Source organism: Enhydra lutris, unplaced genomic scaffold (assembly GCF_002288905.1).
Source record: "Enhydra lutris kenyoni isolate GAN:26980312 unplaced genomic scaffold, ASM228890v2 scaffoldscaffold16, whole genome shotgun sequence".
NCBI classification, from domain to species: Eukaryota; Metazoa; Chordata; class Mammalia; order Carnivora; family Mustelidae; genus Enhydra; species Enhydra lutris.
The window spans coordinates 22,356,109-22,377,942 of NW_019154100.1; the positions used below are offsets into that span (position 1 = coordinate 22,356,109).

At 41.6% G+C, this 21,834-nt stretch overlaps 1 protein-coding gene across 1 annotated transcript in view; it reads left to right on the plus strand.

Annotated features, from left to right (window-relative positions):
- The first annotated feature begins 897 nt into the window (after nucleotides 1–897).
- Nucleotides 898–21,834, plus strand: part of LOC111147239 (dynein axonemal heavy chain 11) — a 320,049-nt gene continuing 299,112 nt past the window's right edge. Inside the window, exons 1-5 of the mRNA XM_022503160.1 lie at nucleotides 898–1,236; nucleotides 2,667–2,810; nucleotides 10,665–10,868; nucleotides 11,508–11,690; nucleotides 12,644–12,743. Coding sequence (XP_022358868.1) covers nucleotides 898–1,236; nucleotides 2,667–2,810; nucleotides 10,665–10,868; nucleotides 11,508–11,690; nucleotides 12,644–12,743 — 970 coding nt within the window. The remainder of the gene's footprint in view (nucleotides 1,237–2,666; nucleotides 2,811–10,664; nucleotides 10,869–11,507; nucleotides 11,691–12,643; nucleotides 12,744–21,834) is intronic.

Below are 21,834 nucleotides of genomic sequence, written 5' to 3' on the forward strand. Positions count from 1 at the left end.
GGGACTCTCTTTAATCTGGAACTTTTCTCCCCAGACCTTTTACTCTGGGATTGCGTAATAACTCTAAATACTGCTTTGCAGTGTACAAAGAGCGCTATGTATTTTCTTATTGGGCGTATTAACATTCTAGTAAGTGGCCGGTGAGGATCAGATTCAAGACTTAGAATACCCAGCTCTTGTATTCCCATAACTAGGAAAGTTGATTGCCGGGTTAGCTCTTTCCTGGTAATATTGGGACAACCTCCAGCAAGGTGAATAAAAGCCTGCAGCGCGGGGCCTGAATTCCTGTTCCACTTTCCCCTCGTTAAGCAGCTACTGTGTGACTCAGTTTCCTTGCCCACAGAACAAACTGACCAGTCGGAGCCCTGACTTTTTAAGGATTATATGAAATAATCAAGGTGAAGGATTTAGTATGGAGGTCGGCACCAGACGGCATTGCTTAAACCATGATCAATCAGTGCTGGGCTTTTACTTTCGCTAGCTAGGAGCTACACCAAACATCCCGTAGGTCCAGCAGCGAGAGGGCAGAAGCGGCGGCCCACCCAGCGGCTCGGAACCTCTGCCCTTGCTGCCGCGGAGTTGGGAGCCCAGAGCCCGAAGGCCCCACCCCCGGCGCTGACTCCGCCCCCAGCGGCTGGGGCGGGGACGCCGTCTCCCGGGAAACGGGACGCGCAGCTCCTCTCCAGCGGGAGTCTCCGCAGGCAGAACTCGCCCTGCGAGTCACACCCTCCAGCCAAGTAGCCCCAGGTGGGGGCGCGGGCCACTTTGCTTGCAATCTCCCGAGGAGGTGGGCGCCTCTCGCGACGCGTGTGGGAGGAGAGGAGTCCTCGCCCACCCCAGGCTGGCAGGGGCGAGCGCCGGGAGCCAACCGGTCCCGCATCCTCTCGGACGCGCGGGATGGCAGCCCGGGAGGCGCGCGGCTTCCCAGAAGGCCCCGCCCTTCGCCTAACCCCGGGCGCTGACCTGGAGGTGGCGGGCCTGACAGACCTGGAGGAGGAAGAGGAGGATGAGGAGGCGGCGGCCGCCAGAAGAGCGCTGAGTTTCGCCCGAGACTCGCGGGTGCGCTTTCTCGGCGGCTGCCTGGAGCTGATGCTGGGGCTCCCGGCGGAGAAGTGGAGCCAGTATTTGGAGAGCGAGGACCACCGGCAGGTGCTGGGGGAGTTTCTGGAGAGTCCTCGTCCCGCCGGCCTTGTGTTCAGCGTCGCCGCCGCGGGGCCGCTCGCGGTCTCCCGGGAGGTAAGGGACGAAGGGCAGAGGGATCCGGTCTCACCGGCTGCTCTGCATAGCGGGGACGGGCCAGTCGCGCCTCCTTGGGTTCCCGTGGAGCACGCACTCGGGCGCTTTAAAAAAACTTTCTTTCGAGCTCTTGCTATGGATTCTGCAAAATCCCTCCCCCCGCCCCCACGTGCGCCCACTCTGCAGTTAAGCATTAAGCAGCTGTAGTTTAGTTTTCTGGAAGGTCGGCTTGTTCGACCCACCGAGAAAATCTGCGCTTTCTTTAGCTGTCTGGGCCTTAGGCGAAAGGTGGGTTCTTGGTTCCGCATAGCTACCGTTTCAGTCGCTCTTGGGTCTGGGGACCTGTCTTTAAAAAATGTTTCGCAGAGCCTGAGTGATTTGTCCTGTGCTCGGACTGACTGCTTGTTATGTTTCATCTCAAGTAAAATACTTCGTCCTTAAAAAAGGAGTGCCCGCGCAATCAGCGCTCACATGGTATTTACCAACCGTGGAGGGGGACAATCCCTTCTTTCTTTCCAACTTTCCCCCCTTTTTCTTTTCTCTTTCTCTTTCCTTTTTAAAATTAAAAAAAAAAAATTACTGCTCCACTTGAAGAGCTTGAAGATTAAGGTATCACAGCGTGTATTTTTTTTTTTTTAAGTGGGAAAAGTTTGGAACAAGATTTAGTCTTCAGTGTTGTACAGTGTGCCTCAGTGGAATGTTGTAGAAGTGTTGTTGTTGTTCTGTTTTTTTGTTTTGTTTTTGTTATCAGTAAAGGTAGTCACTTTAATAGTTGGGAAATGGAATCCCAGAGGAGAAAGAGACTAACAGGAGTTTGCCTTAGGATTTTGAGTGTTGAAATTTTTTGTTCTACTTTCACAGTTATAAATAATTAAAAATTTGTCAAACAAGGAGTTAGGACACTTAACTCCAGTATTACCAAAGTTAAATGACAATATCTGAAGAAATAACTCAATAGTTGGGGAAATGATAGAATATCTTCATTAAACATTTTATCTTGAGAATAGAAGTAAATATTAACTTCCTGTGCCTGGTCTTCATTTCAGTTTGGCTTATTTCCAAACAACAACAAAAAGATTATAAAAAGGAATAAACCTTTGCTGAGATAGAAAATTTCTAAATTCTCATTATATTTGTTTTTAATTAGGAGATGTTATGGGATGTAATAATCTTGGCTAATTGGCATGCCCTTTAAAGGTGATATTTCCACACCAATAATGCCATAAAATTAGCATTATAAAAGAACAAAAGTGTATACATTTTGTAGAAAGGGGGAAGAGCAGCAGAACTACCTTATGTATAAAGATAGGCTAGATGCCAGGTTTTTTCTTTTTCTAGCAATCCAGCTACAAGTTAGATACAGCAAATCCTGTTTGTTAACGTGGAAACTGTACTGTGAACTTAAACTAATAATCTTGCTCTTGTTTCAGATTCCAAGAGATGCAAAACATAAACTTGTCTATATTGCCAAGAAGATTACCAAAAATATTGGAGTACATGATTTTTCTCAAATGGTTTTATTTGGAGAGTTAACTGCCTCACCATTTGGACATGTAACTGCTTTCCTAGATGAGGTACTAGGCTATCTTTAATATCTGAATCTTTAATTTATCTCTGACGCTTGGAATTATTCAGAAAAACTCTGGCTATTAAAAAAATGTAGAAGCCAGTAATCTTTTTAGCGAGATAGATGGAATGTGATAACAGACTCTTTCTGAAATGAGATGATAAGCTAATATTCAATGGACAGTAATTTGTAGGATTATCCTTTTTGTTTCTAAATAATGGAAGTAAAAAGCAGCTTAAATTGAATAGCCTTTTGTAATTAGCTCTAGTTTTAAATTCCACATTGAGTGGAGACAAACTGACACTTTGTAAATGAGTATTACAAGTTTTTCAGATTTCCCTTAGTTTCTGTGTCACTCAGGTTAGATAAAGGGGAAAAGGTAATGGAAACAAAGTTTTTGAAATGATTGCTTTAAAATTCTTCTTTCTCACCCCTTAGAGAAGAGCTCTCTAAACCCAGGTTACTTAAACTTTTAAGGTAGGATGTTTTAATGTAGGGTTTTTAAAGTTTTTTTTTTTTTTTTTAAAAATTTTTTAAGGTTTTTAAAGTGGGGTTTAATGTGGGATCTGGGGGATTTTATTTTATCATTTTTTTTAAAGATTATTTATTTATTTGACAGAGAGAGAGAGAGAGAGAGAGAGAGGTCACAAGTAGGCAGAGAGAGAGGGGGAAGCAGGTTCCCCGCCAAGCGGAGAGCCCGATGTGGGGCTCAATCCCAGGACCCTGAGACCATGACCTGAGCTGAAGGCAGAGGCTTAAACCACTGAGCCACCCAGGTGCCCCCTGGGGGATTTTATTAAAGGCAGGCTGCTCTAGGAGGTCTGGGGTGGGACCGATCTTCTTCCTATCTAACCTTATACTTTTGGTGGTTGTTCAAAGACCAGCATTGAGGAAAGATGTACCAAATGACCAGGTTCTCTAGAACTAGAGTAGTGGTTCTTAAACTTTGCTGAACATTAGAATCACCTGGGGAACTTTCTAATCTACCCTTGCCCTGTCACTCCTAATACCAATAAATGAGAATGGAGTTGGAACCCGGTGGGAATTGAAGATCCCCAGGTGATTCTAATGTGCCCAAACTGCGGGAAGCACTAGATTATATAGCAGAGCTCCATGATCAGACCTGCCAAGGCCAATGCTTAAGGTAGGAATAATTACTAGCATATTTATTACTCAGGATTTGCCAGTCTCCCCGTTGCATGCCTCTTCTGCTTCCCGAGTCGTTGCTCTCTTGGGACCATCCAAGGTCTCACTCCCAACTTCGGTATCCTGCCTCGGTTTCCTGCCTCAGTTTCCCTCTCCTCCTGTTGAATTGACTTGGTTTTAGATGATTTCAGGGAGATGCTAAGAGAGTTTTTAATCCCCCAAGCTTCTGGGGCACTTTTGCTCTGTAGCAGGAGCTCAAGAAATTTTTATTGAACTGAACCTGATGAAAGAATTTCACATGACATGTGAATGGATTTTGGTCATTTGAACCCAAATTGCCATCCACTGGGGCTTGGAAGGACAAGGTTGCACTCTTCATTGGAATTTTTCACTACCATCAGTGTCTCGCAACAGAAGATACACAGCTCTCTCAAGTTCCTCTTTCTTACCTTTTTCTGGATTTGTATCAGTACCAGGGTCTGCATTCTGCCCTGTAAAACGTTAAATGGAAGAGCATATGCCATCAACAAGTATGTTTATTGCAGTTATAAAGCATTCAGAACCTCAGAGTTTAAGTGGTTTAGAAGATTGATGTAATTATGCTTGAGAATCTGAGTATTAGGGGGAAAAAAGTGAGAACGCACTTATGAAGTCACTTGGGTTTGTTTATGAATAAGATTTAAATTCGGTATGAGCAAAGCAGTAAGGCATGACAGTATGTTAGGTTAAAAGCATTTACAAGGAGGGCCCCTGGTGGCTGGTAGGCTGAGCATCTGACTCTTGATTTCAACGGATTTCAGCTTGGGTTGTGATCTCAGGGTCGAGGGATGGAGCCCTGTGTCAGGCTCTGTGCTCAGCGGGGAGTCTGCTTGAGATGCTCTCTCTACCTCTGCCCCTCCCTGGGCATGCTCACTCTCTTTAAAATAGTTTTTAAAAGGATTTTGTGAGGATTGTCTTTGCTTGGTATCCAGTATAGCTCACAAAACTGGTTGATTGACAGTGGTTTATGCTGGACAAGGTACTCCCAAACTTCTCTTTCTAGCTGAGAGCTCTCTCCCAAATTTCAAACTTGGAGATCCACTTGTTTTCCTGAAATTCATGCTTGTTAGATAATAAACCTCCCAAACCTACTATCCAACGTTGGACTCCTCTTCCCCAACCTGCATTACTTGTGGTTACCTCCAGAACAGTGGATGTGAACTCCATCCTTGCAGTTGCTCAAGCCAGAAGACCTCAGTCAACCCTGACTCCTTTCTTTGTATCCATTCAGCCACGAAATCATGTAAGTTCTACCTTCAAAATACCTTCAGAATCTGCCTTCGTACTCTCCTTCACCTCTGTGATTCTGAGCTGGTTCCACCTTGGTCTCTCAATAGTCTCATAATGTAGGTCTCTCCTTTTGCATGATTCCCATCTAGAACCTATTCTCAACAAAGCTGCTGGAGGGATTCTGTTGAAGCATGAGTCAGAACACGTCACTTTTCTGCTCAGACCCTGCCCTGGGTCCCCTTTGACTCCTGGCATGTTCTCTGTGGATCAGAGCTCTCAGTATTAGCTAGAAAGTTTTTACCACTCTAGAATCTCAGGACCTTCTTCAGAGCTCCTGAATCAGGATCATCAGGTCATTCTTAGCCTTACTATGGAATGAAAACCCTAGTCCAGAATCTGTGATCTGACCTCTCCATGACTTTTTTGCTATTACTTGTTTTAGGTACATTGTCGTTCCTGCTGTTTCTTTATCGTCCCCAGAATTCACACAGTGAGCACCTTCATGTCCTTCACGTCTTTCTGCTCAAATACTCCTTTTAGTAAAGCCACCCTTCGGAGGGCAGGAACCTTTGCAGGGTGGAGATTAGAGGTAGCAAATGAGGCACTCAGTTCATGAGTGAAATTTACAGGTGGGCAAGGAGGAAAAACAAGAACCCAGTAATCAAGGTAAGTTTAGTGCAGTATGTTGAAAAAAAAATTTAAAAATCAATACTTCAAGTAAAAACTGGATAGTTCAAAGTGCCGTACTAGATCATATTGGAGCCTGGGGCAAAAATAAGTCAGTAGTATCGGCTGCTGTCTTTATTTTAAAATGTTGATAATTTGTTCCTCATGACTTTCTTTGCATTAATTTTGATTTAAAAATGCCTTAAGTGGTGCCCTTTTGGCTCAGTCAGTTAAGAGTTGACTCTTGGTTTTATCTCAGGTTATAATCTTAGGGGTCATAAGATGGAGCCTAGTGTTGGTCTCCATAGTCAAAGGGGAGTGGGCTTGAGATCCTCTCGCTCTGTCTCCCCCCACCCCGCCTCTACACTCACGTGTGAGAGTGTACACTCACTTGCTCTCTCTCTCAAAGCCTAAAAAAACAAAACAAACTTAAAATATTACTCATCTCCATTCCTGAGTTTTTTGGTGCCCTTAGATATTCAGCTCCAATAATATCCCATAGATAATAATATCCAATAGATATTCAGCTCCATGAAGGCCTCACTTGCCTTACCCTAGCCCCTGCCCTGAGTCTTTGTTTGGCTCCCAGTTGTGGCCTAGACACCTAAAGACCTTGCCTGACGCATGGTAGGAGCTCAGTGTTTGTTCAGCGAATCAAAGTCAGGTAAGGGCTACTTGACACGCTGTTCCCGTAAGAGACAAAACACTGAGGCATCAAGGTATTCCTTTAGAGAAGAAGCACTTGGTGTATGATCTCTGATAGTCCATTTTAATCTTTCTGGACATGTGAAAAGGACACTTGGGGAATTTCATGCTAATCTCAGTTAATAACCTGTATTTACTGAAGACCTACTTGGTGCTGGTGACAGGACAGACGTGGCAACTAGTGATGTAGTTTGCACCCTCAGGAAGTATGCAGTCTGTTCAGGGAGGTGGACTGCTGGGTCTGCCGTGGGAGCCACATTGGTCATGTTGTGGGAGCATAGGGGCGCTTGCTGCACCCGGAGGGCTGGCAGGGGTGTGGGGACCCTGGAACAGGATGATCATAGATCTCACTTCACCTGGGATGCTTTGGGTTTCCACCTGTTACAGATCAGTTAATGTCTGCTAATAATTTTCCTCTCAACATACCACAGCTGTATGGTGAATTACTTGGTCCCCACAGTGTGGAAGGACAAGGAGGAGAGAGCTAGGTGGAGGAGGAAGGGCATTCTGAGCGGAGGGAGAAACAGTGTAAAGGCACAGAGGTGAGGAAATGAAGGTTGATTTTTTATTTTTATTTTAATTTTTTTTAAGATTTTATTTATTTATTTGACACACAGAGAAAGATCACAAGTAGGCAGAGAGGCAGGCAGAGAGAGAGAGGGAAGCAGGCTCCCCGCTGAGCAGAGAGCCCGACTCGGGACTCAATCCCAGGACCCTGAGATCATAACCTGAGCCCAAGGCAGAGGCTTAACCTACTGAGCCACCCAGGCGCCCAAAGGTTGATTTTTTAAAAAGGAATGGATTATTGTAGCTGGATGGGGGAACCAGAGCCGGAAGGTGGTGAGAAACAAGGCTGGAGAGGCTGATTAGAAAAAACAAATGGACAAAGAGACAAAAACAGCCGTGTATTTCAGGTGGTTACCAGCAAAGGCAATGGCCAAGCCCAAACTCATGTGTTGATTGGAAGATGGTTGTGGTAATGCACATTCTGGGAAGGTTTTTATCAGAGCAGCCTTAATTAGGAAGTTGTGGAGTCAAATGGAATGTCAGTGGTCCTTCATGCCTTTCATTCCAAGCTAATCAACTTCTTTCTGATTTGTACATTAACGATAACCACACTACATGCAAGGACTAGGGAACTGGTGATTCTGTTGAATGAGGGAGAGACTGATAGAGTGATTGCTTTGGAAGGTACTGAGGGAGATTTCTGGTGTTTGACTTCTTTAATGGGATAGAATAAGGAAGGAATGGACCAAGTGTTTGAACTGTAGGTAGGGAAAGTCATTTGTGCCTTTGTATTTGTTTTTTCCTCTTTTAAATGATACTCTCACTTATAGTCAATGGTGAGCAGTTTTTGGAGTTTGACTCCACTCCACAGAGTAATGGGAATTGATGCTGAGGTTCTCGGGGCCTCCCAGACTTCTGTCTCCAGCCTGGCTCTCTCCTAAACTCCAAGCTCAGATGTCCACCTGCCTTGTGGATGTGGCCACTTAGTGTGTAATGTCTCAGATCTAACCTGTCCCAAGTTGAACTCCCAATCTGCTCAACATTATTACGTGTTGCCATACAGTGTGGTTTGTAGCTTTATTATATTTAGCAAAACTATTTAAAATGTCATGTAGCTCTTTATTATATTGACCCAAATCCTTAAAGAAATAATAATTGTGAATTATCCTCATTACTCATTTGGCTTCAAGCCCAAATGGAAATATGATTTGGTTTTTGAGGTTAGTGTCTAGGTCCCATCCTTGGGCATTCCAATTTAAGAAGTCTGGGAGACTATGGTGAGTGCTGTGAAATGTGTAAGCCTGATAATTTACAGACCTGTACCCCTGGGGCAAAGAATACATTATATGTTAATAAAAAAAAAAAAAAAGAGGGGAAAAAAAAACTGGGAGAAGCCCTGTCTCCTGAAAGTACTGCCCAGGTGACAGTCTCTGTTGACTTAAGAACCTGAAAAGAAATGAAAATGAAAAGAAAATCCCCAGTTAAAAAAGGATTAGAGAAGGGGGGCACCTGGGTGGCTCAGTCAGTTGGGTTCTTGACTCTGGATTTCAGCTCAGCTGGTGGTTTCGGAATTGTTGGGTTGAGCCCTGGGTTGGGCTCTGTAGGCAACATGGAGTCTGCTTATCCCACTAGCTCTGCTTCTCCCTCCACTTGTGTTTTCTCTCTCTCAAATGAATAAAATAAAAATCTTAAAAAAAGATCAAAGAAGGTAAGTAGAGAAAACCATCACTAGGCCCCATAGTTCTTTAATTTGTATTTACACATTGTACATCTATTGAATAAACAATCAAATTATTTTAGTTTTCAGGAAAAGCTTGGAATTTTTCCTCTACACCCCAAAAAGTAGGCAAAAAACCTTCCCAATGGAAACAAAATAAAACCCCCAACTAATTGAATTACTCTGTATATAGTTTAATAAGACGTACTGTAATTAAATAGCACATCCCAGGTCTATTTGTTTTAAACGAGGTTTATAGGGATGCTCTAGCTCTTTGACTAATCGCTCTGCAAAGCACATGGCTCAGAATTTCACAGTTTTATCTACAGCGTGTGACAGAAATACTTTAAAAGAAGCTGGCTTTGTCATAGAATCATAAGCAGAGTGAAAGTTTGAAACCGTACCCAGTAAATTAGCTATGTCGAATAACCAGAATTTTCCTCACGCTTGATGTTCAGAAATAGTTGTTGAAATCTGGGATTTAGTCGAGAAAGAAGTTTTCCATTAGGTCGGTGCATGTTCCACCCAACAAGCTTTGACCCTTCGGTGTGATTTCCAAAGCTCTTCATGAACAACTTTGCCTTTCCCGAAGCTAATTCTGGGCAGGCCAGACTGGCAGTTTTCCAGAAGCATTCTACTTCTGGAGTCCTGAATGATTTTTACAAATCAGTGTGTTTATCCTGTGTCTCCACTTCGCATCCTGAATATGCCTCAAATCATGGCAGTTCTTGGAGCAAAGGACCTAACCCACTGAGCCATTGCAAGCAGAGACTGTTTCTTACTCTGCTCTTCTAGCTTGACACGTAGCAGGCGCTAAGCAGGAAAACGTAATAATGTGATTTGGAAAGACTTGTTTCAACACCATTAGAAAACAAAAGTGATTGTATTGTCAAAATAGACTGAAAATGGGGAGTAATTATATTCTGAGCATTTTAGCTAATGGAAATTTTATGGTATAATGCTGGTACACCTGGCAGATTATCAGAAAAATGAAAAGTGTTGGAAATTAGTCGATACTAGAAAGGGGTGGGAAAGCGGAAAGAGGCTAGAAACTTCATTCACTCAACAAGATTCTTATTAACATATGCTGGGCACTGGGAACACAAACACGATTGTTGAAGGCTTTCACGTGCTTGGTATCCTATACGTGATGCTCCCATTTCAGTGGTAGAGGGAATTCCAAAAAAGGGCCATATGATTAACAAACATTTTTTTTTAAGATTTTATTTATTTATTTGACAGATCACAAGTAGGCAGAGAGGCAGGCAGGGTGGTAGGGGAAGCAGGCTCCCTGCCGAGCAGAGAGGCCGATGTGGGACTTCATCCCAGAACCCTGAGATCATGACCTGAGCAGAAGGCAGAGGTTTTAACCCACTGAGCCACCCAGGCACCACCTAAACATGTTTTTGACTGTGAAACTTGAATGCACTGGTGTGTCCCCAGGGGTTGAGAAGATTTATTCACTTTTGCCTCGATGTGATTCAAAAAAGATTTTTTTTTCATTTATGTACCTGCCAATGCGCTTGGTTTGCCTGAAGAAAGCTGTTTGCCTGCCTGATATGACTATGCTTGGTTTATGCAGTGTTTGAGTTATTGGGAACCTCCTTGAATGCTTGATGAATGGGTTAATGAACCAACAGGTCTCGTCGTATTTCCACTTTGAAAAATTTTATCTAATTGATGAAGTCTCAATGGGATACTGATAGTGTCCTGTCTTTGTAAATTTGATATCTAGGAAGGTATTGAACAAATAGAGTGGTTTTGTGGCCAATTTTGTGTCATAAGAAAATCTTTGAAGGAGTATGTTGTCTGTAAATTAACCTCTTTTTGAAAATGTTTCTCTTTCTGTAGATTTTAGTGCCCATTCTTTCTAATAGGAACAACCATAAATCCTGGTCCTGTTTCATTTCACAAGACGTGGAATGCCATGTAGAAGTCATGAAAAGTAAAATGCATGTTTTTCGGGGCAAAATGCTGAGAAGAACTCTTCTGCCAATTCCCACGATAGCAGGGAAAATGGACCTGGATCGGAAATACTCTGAGACCAAGTATGTAATGATATGATATACATAGGTTGTTAAAATAGAGAGCCCACATACCTGATTAATATCATTTCCCCAGAAGACTATTAGTAAGATAATTATTAGAACTATATCATTTTTTAAAGTTGTGCAGAGCACCTATTACTTACAAAGTATCCTTCTTGGGCGCTTGGGTGGCTCAGTCGGTTAAGTGACTGCCTTCGGCTCAGGTCATGATCCTAGAGTCCTGAGATCGAGTCCCACATCGGGCTCCCAGCTCCATGGGGAGTCTGCTTCTCCCTCTGACCTTCTCCCATTTCATACTCTATCTCTCAAATGGATGAATAAAATCTTAAAAAACAAACAAAAAAAACCCAACAACCCACGAAGTATCCTTCTTACAAGCCCAAAAAGCAAGCTGTAACAATTACAAGATGTCAGCCAAGTTCTTTGGGCAATAATGGTGTGAGCATATGATCATTTGTTATACAGTGTTGATGCCACAATTAAAATTAAGGCTATAAAAATAAAAGATCTGATTCTGAAATACTTAAATTTGGAAAACTAGTTCATGTTAAAAGTACTGCTTACCATCCAAGTCCTCTCCTCCTTTGGGTGAGGTAATTGGTTTTTGAATTATTCTGTTGATCATTTCAGTGTTGGCATGCTAGACGTAAATGAAAGGATGCTACTCCATGCGATTGAGACTGTGGTTATTAAATGGTCACATCAAATCCAAGAGATTGTAGAAAAAGATTTAGTGCAGCCTTTGCTGAGTGGTCTTCACTCAAATCCTCAAACTGAACTGGATTTCTGGATGATGAGGAGAGAGAATCTGTCATGCATTTATGATCAAGTAAGTAGACAGTTCCCCCACGTGGCTTGTCAACTAATTTAGCCAAGTCCGTTGTAGAATCTGGTTTCTGGAACAGTGATTTCTAATCACTTTAACAGTTTAACATACTGTCTTTGACCTAATAGTCCGTTCTCATTCCGAAGTTCTGTATTATTTAAAAATGAATGGGATGGGGGCTCTTGGGTGGCTTAGTTGGTTAAGTCGTCCGACTCCTGATTTCTGCTCAAGTCATGACCTCAGGGCTGTGAGATGGAGCCCCACCTCAGGCTTGAAGTTGGGCATGGAGGCTGCTGGGGATTTCCTCTCTCCTCTCTCTCTGTGCCTTACCCCCAACTTGTGTGTGTGTTTTCTCTCTCTATTAAAAAAGAAAAAAAGTAAAAATGAATGGGGATTAAAAGTAATTTTGCCTTTTTGAGACTATTTTGACAGCTTTTGATAATTGGAAACACTGGCATAGAGAGTGGTCCCCCTGGGAAATGTTGAAGATGGTAAAATTTAATTAATCTAGTTGATTGAATTGATTTAAGAAGGAGTGGAGTGTTGCTTGGTGGAGAGATGCAGCTTTGGAAGAGCTAACTTTGCTTCCTCTGGTGTTTGCCTGACGTAGTACTTAATTTAATGTTCGGAAAACTAAGACATTCATTTGCATGTTCACATGTCTCTCAGATTTTCTGAAACATAGCAAGAGATTTTATATGGAAAATTTAACATTTTACACATGAAGTGTAAATTGACACACTTTTTGAAAACTCAAGAGCTATAAATGTAAAATAAAATTCAAGCTTAAGGAAGAAATGCTGTTAAAAATTATTTCAACCTGAAACCAGATACGTCTTTGCGTATGAAATGCTGTGTGTTTCATGCATGATTGGAATCGAACTTAAGTATTTCATTACCAGACGGATCTATTTAGACATTATTCCAGCTTCTGCTTCATTTTTTTTTTCTATTAGCTTCAAGCTCCTGTTGTCCTCAACATGGTTAGGATCCTGAAAATTAAACAGAGCAGCTATTTTCCAACTTTGAGGGACATTTTCACGGCTGTGAAAAATGGTAAGACTCTTGTTTTTTGGTCTGGTGTTGGTGTCCCACCTTATCTTACCCCACCTGCCGCCTGCCCAGCCTCATCTACCCTTTGCCATTAGCATGTGCGTGAGGTGATGGCCCTTGGCTCTTCTAAGGATAAATTCATCTTCATTAGTACTTCCTTCTCCAGTAATATTAAACTACTTTTAGGATAGATTGTAGGTACCTAGCAGATGGGCTCCAGATGGAAGTTCTTTTTTTTTTTTTTTAAAGATTTTATTTATTTATGACAGAGATCAGAAGTAGGCAGAGAAGCAGGCAGAGAGAGATAGGAGGAAGCAGACTCTCTGCTGAGCAGAGAGCCCGATGCGGGGCTCGATCCCAGGACCCTAGGTCCAGGTGGAAATTCTAATCAGAATGTGTGGGAGCAAGGCCTTTGCAGGGGGTGCCTGGAAGCCCAACATGGGGGTTTCTTAGTCAATGTGGGGCTACACTTAGTCCAGTAACTCTCTGATAGAGTCTCTGGTACTTGGCATCCACCATGCACTTAATTCAAAAGAGCTCAATTCTTTATTGAAATTTCTGTGAGGATTAAACATAGAGGACAGTCTGTTTGCCGAATTTTGAACAAGTGCATGCACATGGTGAAAAACCGGAAGTTTCAATGAAAAGTCTCCTTGTCCCCTCACTGTCCAGTGTCAGCTCCACCCAGGGGTGACAGCCATCTTGTTTCTTGATTTCTCTTCATGTTTCTTGAGGCATATTTAAGCAAAAAGGAAAACACATGACTGAAGTTTTTAATGTTGCAAATGGAAGAAAATTGGAAGATAATAGCTTTTTTGGTTTCTAACATTAGAAAATGACTGCTTAATTTTTTTAAATTTATTAATTATTTTTATTAAGATATAATGTATTATTTGCCCCAGGGGTACAGGTCTGTGAATCATCAGGCTTACACATTTCACAGCACTCACCATAGCACTTACCCTCCCCAATGTCCATAACACAACCACCCTATACCTACTCCCCCACCCCCCAGCAAACCTCAGTTTGTTTTGTGAGATTAAGAGTGTCTTATGGCTTGTCTCCCTCCCATCTTATTTTATTTTTTCCTTCCCTAACCCCCAAAGCCCCCACCCTGCCTCTCAAATTCCTCATATCAGGGAGATCATATGATAATTGTCTTTCTCTGATTGACTTATTTCACTCAGCATAATACCCTCTAGTTCCATCCATGTTGTTGCAAATGGCAAGCTTTCATTTCTTTCTTTTCTTTTCTTCTATTTTATTTTATTTTTTATAAACATATGATATATTTTTATCCCCAGGGGTACAGGTCTGTGTATCGCCAGGTTTACACACTTCACAGCACTCACCATAGCACATACCCTCCCCAATGTCCATAACCCCACCCCCCCTCCCAAAACCCTCCCCCCATCAACCCTCAGTTTGTTTTGTGAGATTAAGAGTCACTTATGGTTTGTCTCCCTCCTAATCCCATCTTGTTTCATTTACTCTTCTCCTACCCCCTTAACCCCCCATGTTGCATCTCCTCTCCCTCATATCAGGGAGATCATATGATAGTTGTCTTTCTCCGATTGACTTATTTTGCTAAGCATGATAGCCTCTAGTTCCATCCCTGTCATTGCAAATGGCAAGATTTCATTTCTTTTGATGGCTGCATAGTATTCCATTGTGTATATATACCACATCTTCTTTATCCATTCATCTGTTGATGGACATCTAGGTTCTTTCCATAGTTTGGCTATTGTAGACATTGCTGCTATAAACATTCGGGTGCACGTGCCCCTTCGGATCACTATGTTTGTATCATTAGGGTAAATACCTAGTAGTGCAATTGCTGGGTCATAGGGTAGTTCTATTTTCAACATTTTGAGGAACCTCCATGCTGTTTTCCAGAGTGGCTGCACCAGCTTGCATTCCCACCAACAGTGTAGGAGGGTTCCCATTTCTCCACATCCTTGCCAGCATCCGTCATTTCCTGACTTGTTAATTTTAGCCATTCTGACTGGTGTGAGGTAGTATCTCATTGTGGTTTTGATTTGTATTTCCCTGAGGCCGAGTGATGTGGAGCACTTTTTCATGTGTCTTTGGCCATCTGGATGTCTTCTTTGCAGAAATGTCTGTTCATGTCTTCTGCCCATTTCTTGATTGGATTATTTGTTCTTTGGGTGTTGAGTTTGCTAAGTTCTTTATAGATTTTGGACACTAGCCCTTTATCTGATATGTCATTTGCAAATATCTTCTCCCATTCTGTCAGTTGTCTTTTGGTTTGGTTGACTGTTTCCTTTGCTGTGCAAAAGCTTTTGATCTTTTTTTTTTTTTAAAGATTTTATTTATTTATTTGACAGAGATGACAAGTAGGCAGAGGCAGGCAGAGAGAGAGGGAGAAGCAGGCTCCCCGCTGAGCTGAGAGCCCGATGTGGGGCTCGATCCCAGGACCCTGGGATCATGACCTGAGCCAAAGGCAGAGGCTTAACCCACTGAGCCACCCAGGTGCCCATAAACTTTTGATCTTTATGAAGTCCCAATAGTTGATTTTTGCCCTTGCTTCCCTTCCCTTTGGCGATGTTCCTAGGAAGAAGTTGTTGCGGATGAGGTTGAAGAGGTTGCTGCCTGTGTTCTCCTCAAGGATTTTGATGGATTCCTGTCTCACATTGAGGTCTTTCATCCATCTTGAGTCTATTTTTTGTGTGGTGTAAGGACATGGTCCAGTTTCATTCTTCTATATGTGGCTGTCCAATTTTCCCAACAGTATTTGTTGAGGAGACTGTCTTTTTTCCATTGGACATTCTTTCCTGCTTTGTTGAAGATTAGTTGACCATAGAGTTGAGGGTCTATTTCTGGGCTCTCTGTTCTCTTCCATTGATCTATGTGTCTGTTTTTGTGCCAGTACCATACTGTCTTGATGATGATAGCTTTGTAGTAGAGCTTGAAGTCTGGAATTGTGATGCCACCAACTTTGGCTTTCTTTTTCAATATTCATCTGGCTATTAGGGTCTTTTCTGGTTCCATGTAAATTTTAGGATTATTTGTTCCATTTCTTTGGAAAAAAAATGGATGGTACTTTGATAGGGATTGAATTAAATGTGTTGATTGCTCTAGGTAGCTAGCATAGACATTTTCACAATATTTGTTCTTCCAGTCCATGAATATGGAATGTTTTTCCATTTCTTTTTGTCTTCCTCAATTTCTTTCATGAGTACTTTATTGCTTTCTGAGTACAGTTTCTTTGCCTCTTTGGTTAGATTGATTCCTAGGTATCTTATGGTTTTGGGTGCAATTGTATATGGGATCAACTTCTGAATTTCTCTTTCTTCTGTCTTGCTGTTGGTGTATAAAAATGCAACTGATTTCTGTGTGTTGACTTTATATCTTGACACTTTACTGAATTCCTATATGAGTTTTAGCAGTCTTGGAGTGGAGTCTTTTGGGATTTCCACATAAAATATATCATCTGTAAAGAGTGAGAGTTTGACTCCTTTGCCGATTTGGATGTGTTTTATTTCTTTTTGTTGTCTGATTGCTGAGGCTAGGACTTCTAGTACTATGTTGAATAGCATAGTGGGCATTCCTGCTGTGTTCCTGACCTTAGGGGAAAAGCTCTCAGTTTTTTCCCATTGAGAATGATATTTGCATTTGCCGTGGATTATTCATAGATGGCTTTGATGTTATTGAGGTATGTACCCTACCTCAGGATAGGTATGTACCCTACCTCAGGATAGGTAGGATACCCTCTATCCCTACACTTGAAGAGTTTTGATCAAGAAAGGATGCTGTGCTTTGTCAAATGCTTTTTCAGCATCTACTGAGAGTATCATATGGTTCTTGTTCTTTCTTTTATTAATGTGTTGTATCACATTGATTGATTTGAAGATGTTGAACCAACCTTGCAGCCCAGGAATAAATCCCACTTGGTCGTGGTGACTAATCCTTTTAATGTACTGTTGGATTCTTTTGGCTAGTATTTTGGTGAGAATTTTTGCATCTGTCTTCATCAAGGATATTGGTTTGTAATTTTCCTTTTTGATGGAGTCTTTGTTTTTGGGATCAAGGTAATGCTGGCCTCAAAATGAGTTTGGAAATTTTCCTTCCATTTCTATTTCTTGGAACAGTTTCAGGAGAATAGGTACTAATTCTTCTTGAAATGTTTGGTAGAATTCCCCTGGGAAGCCGTCTGGCCCTGGGCTCTTGTTTGGTGGGAGATTTTTGATGACTCCTTTAATCTCCTTACTGGTTATGGCTCTGTTCAGGTTTTCTATTTCTTCCTGGTTCAGTTTTGGTATTTTATACATCTCTCGGAATACATCCATTTCTTCTAGATTGTCAAATTTGCTGGCATATAGTTGCTCATAATATGTTCTTATAATTGCTTGTATTTCTTTGGCATTGGTTGTGCTCTCCTCTTTCATTCATGATTTTATTTGGGTCCTTTCTGTTTTCTTTTTGATAAGTCTGGCCAGGGGTTTATCAATCTTACTAATTCTTTCAACGAACCAGCTCCCAGTTTCATTGATCTATTCTACTGTTCTTTTGGTTTCTGTTTCATTGATTTCTGTTCTGATCTTTATTATTTCTCTTCTCCTGCTGGGTTTAGGCTTTCTTTGCTGTTCTTTCTCTAGCTCCTTTAGGCATAGGGTTAGTTTGTGTACTTGCGAACTTTCTTTTTTCTTGAGAAAGGCTTGTACTGCTATATACTTTCCTTTCAGGACTGCCTTTGTTATGTCCCACAGATTTTGAACAGTTGTGTTTTCATTTTCATTTGTTTCCACGATTGTTTTTTCAATTCTTTAATTACCTGGTTAACCTATTCATTCTTCAGTAGGATGCTCTTTAGCCTCCAGGTATTTGACCTCTTTCCAACTTTCCTCTTGTGATTGAGTTCTAGCTTCAAAGCATTGTGGGCTGAAAATAAGCAGGGAATGATTGCAATCTTTTGGTACCGGTGGAGACCTGATTTATGACCAAGGATGTGATCTATTCTGGAGAATGTTCCATGTGCACTAGAGAAGAATGTGTATTCTGTTGCTTTGGGATGAAATGTTCTGAATATATTTGTGATGTCCATCTGGTCCAGTGTGTCATTTAAGGCCTTTATTTCTTTGTTGATCTTTTGCTTGGATGATCTGTCCATTTCAGTGAGGGGGTTGTTGAAGTCTCCTACTAATATTGTATTATTGTCAGTGTGTTTCTTTGATTTTGTTATTAATTGGTTTATATAGTTGGCTGCTCCCACGTTAGGGGCATAGATATTTAAAATTGTTAGATCCTTTTGTTGGACAGACCCTTTAAATAGGATATAGTGTGCTTCCTCATCTCTTATTATAGTCTTTGGCTTAAAATCTAATTTATCTGATATAAGGATTGCCACCCTATCTTTCTTTTGATGTCCATTAGCATGGTAAATTGTTTTGCACCTCCTCACTTTAAATGAGGTGTCTGGAGGTGTCTTTGGGTCTAAATTAGTTTCTTATAGACAATATATTGATGGGTCTTATTTTTTTTATCCATTCTGATAGCCTGTGTCTTTTGATTGGGGCATTTAGCCCATTTATTTTCAGGGTAATTGTTGAAAGATGTGAATTTAGTGCCATTGTATTGCCTGTAAGGTGATTGCTATTGTATATTGTCTCTGTTCCTTTTTGGTCTACTACTTTTAGGCTCTCTCTTTGCTTAGAGGACCCCTTTCATAGTTCCTGTAGGGCTGGTTTGGTGTTTGCAAATTCTTTTAATTTTTGTTTGTCCTGGAAGCTTTTTATTTCTCCTTCTATTTTCAATGATAGCCTAGCTGGATATAGTATTCTTGGCTGCATATTTTTCTCATTTACTGCTCTGAATATATCATGCCAGTTCTTTCTGGCCTGCCAGGTCTCTGTGGATAAGTCTGCTGCCAATCTAATATTTTTACCATTGTATGTTGCAGACTTCTTGTCCCGGGCTGCCTTCAGGATTTTCTCTTTGTCACTAAGACTTGTAAGTTTTACTATTAGATGATGGGGTGTGGACCTATTTTTATTGATTTTGAGGGGGGGGTCTCTGTGCCTCCTGGATTTTGATGCTTGTTCCCTTTGCTGTATTAGGGAAATTCTCTACTATAATTTGCTCCAATATACCTTCTGCCCCCCTTTCTCTTTCTTCTTCTTCTGGAAGCCCAATTATTCTAATATTGTTTCATCTTATAGTATCACTTACCTCTCGAATTCTCCCCTTGATGTCCAGTAGTTGTTTGTCTCTCTTTTTGTCAGTTTCTTTATTCTCTGTCATTCGGTCTTCTATATCACTAATTCTCTCCTCTGCCTCATTTATCCTAGCAGTAAGAGCCTCCATTTTTTATTGCACCTCATTAATAGGTTTTTTGGATTTCAACTTGGTTATATTTTAATTCTTTTATTTCTCCAGAAAGGGATTTTATTTCTCCAGAAAGGGTTCCTCTAATGTCTTCCATGCATTTCTCAAGCCCAGCTAGCACCTTGAGAATCATCATTCTGAACTCTAGTTCTGACATATTACCAATGTCCATATTGATTAGGTCCCTAGCCATCAGTACTGCGTCTTGTTCTTTTTTTGTGGTGAGTTTTTCTGCCTTGTCATTTTATCCAAATAAGAATATATGAGCAAGAGAATAAAATACTGAAAGGGTGGCAAAGACCCAGAAAAATGTATGCTAACCAAATCAGAAGAGACCTGAAATCAGGGGGAGAAGATAGGGGGAAAAAGGAAATAGATATAAAAAAGTTAAAAATTAAAATAAATAAATAAATAAATAAATAAATAAGGGTATATATAAGTGTATACATGGGTATACATACAAAAATAAGGGTAAACATGATGAAGGGATGGAATATGACTGTAAAGATGAAAATTAAGAAAATTAAGAAAAAATTCTAAAAAAGGAATTGATAGGATAAGTTGGTTGGAAAAATAAAAAATAAGAGGAGAAAACGTGCTCAGGCTGGAGACTAGAATAAAGGCGTGTGCTAGATTTAGGGTATATTTTGATCTAGTAGAAGAAATTGTATTCCAAATTTTTAGAGAAAAATCTATATACAAAAAATAAGGTTAAATACCAATGAAGGGATAAAATATGACTATAACAATGAAGGTTTAAAAGGATTTTTTTAGAAAGTTATTGTTATGAGAAACTAGTTTAAAAATATTAAAAGAGGAAAGAAGAAAAGTTAAAAAAATAGAATAAGGAAAAAAATAAAAGTAGAAAAAAAATTTATCCAAGACTAAAGGATCATGACTAAAACCCATGAATTCTGTGCATTGCTTTCCCCTAGCTCTGGAGTTCCGCTCTTGTCCTTGATTGGTGAGCTTGATATTGGCTGGATGTGTTTGCTGATCTCTTGGGGGAGGGGTCTTTTGCAGTGAGTATCAAATGTCTTTGCCTGAGATGGAATTGCACCACCCTTGCCTGGGGCCAGGCTAAGTAATCTGCTCAGGTTTGCTCTTGGGAGCTTTCCATACAGGTTTAGAGGATGGGAATGAAGATGGTGGCCTCCCAATCTCCAGCCCATAGGAGCTGAGAGCTCAGGGCCCCACTCTTCAGTGTGCCCTCAGTGCAAAACAGTCCATACCTCCCATCTCCCTGGTCTCCGGCTGCGCTCCATGCTCACCTGGCCTGTGACTGAGCATTTCTCTCTGGTGCATGGCCCGTTTCGAGTCCCCAAACCCAGCAGATTCCTGCCATGTGCTCCCATGCCACTCCTTCTGGAGGAGGAAGGTGAGTCTCTCCGGATCTGCCACTTAGGGAGTCCCTGCTCAAAGAGCACTGGCCCAACTTTGCCTTGGATCACTGTTTAATGTAAACCTGAGCTGATAGCCCACTCCTCAGCCCCATCTCTGCAGCTGGCTTCCTTTCTTGGATACCTGGGAGCTCTGCCACACTCAGACACCCTGGTCTTTCTGTGACCCCATGGTACCTGAGACCGCACTGTCCCCGTGAGGTCTCCACCCCCGCTTAGCCTCTGTAGTGATGTCCCCAGAAAAAGTTCTGATTTTGTGCTCTGCTGCTCCACCACTTGCTGGAAAATGGCCCCTCCCGCCTCGGTCTATCTTCCCGTTGTTTTGGATTCACTTCTCCACCCGTCCTACCTTTCAGAAAGTGGTCGATTTTCTGTTCCTAGAATTGCTGCTCTTCTCTTCTATCTCCTGTTTAGTTTGTAGGTGTTCAGAATGGTTTGATAACTATCTATCTGGACTCCTGGGACCTGATGTCATTTCAGGCTGCTACTCCTCCACCATCTTGCTTCTCCTAGCAGTTCTTTAATTTCTTCCTATATAGCATATGTAAGTTAGGAAATACTTAAAATACACTTCAGAGTTAGATTATCTCTTCAGGGTTTTCCCCAGAAGCTCTCCTGGGAAGGGGATCATGAGGGGGAATATTTGGGTTTGAAGGTCTGTCAGATCAGAATTTCTATCTCAGCTCCACTTAGTACATATTAAATTTGCTGAGCCTCTGATTTTCATCAGCCAAATTGGCATATTAACACCTTCCTTGCAGAATTGTTCTGAGGATTAGAGCAATATTTCTCAACCTTGTCATTTTTTTTTTTTTTCATTCTTTTCATGGTTTATCACCATTGACATTTTGGACAGGATGATTGTTGGTTGTGGGGAGCTGCCCTGTGCATTGCTGGATGTTGAGTGGCATCCATGGCCTCCACCCCCCACCCCCACCCCATTGCAGCTGTGAACATCAAAAATGTCACCAGACATCTCCAAATGAGCCCTGGGGGCAAAACCTTTCCTGTCCAAGAACCTTTGGATTAAAGATAAATTATTACAGGGTACATAGTACTAGGCACACAGTGACATATCTTCAGTGAGCAAAAAGTGCTCAAATTTTTTTCTGTCTTGGTATAAGAGGAAAATTTTCTATGGATAAAGTTTCTGCAGGAACAAATCCCAGGGGTACTCAGGGCCTTAGGAGCACATGGATTTCGAGATTCAGACATAAACTCTTTCAGTAGAACAAGTGGCCCAAAGCCATTGTCAGTTAGACATGCAAGACCCCTTCTCAAGGATGTCCTTGAGGCCTTGTGAAATCACCAGATGTGCTTATTGTACTTGAAAGGCACTTATCAGATGT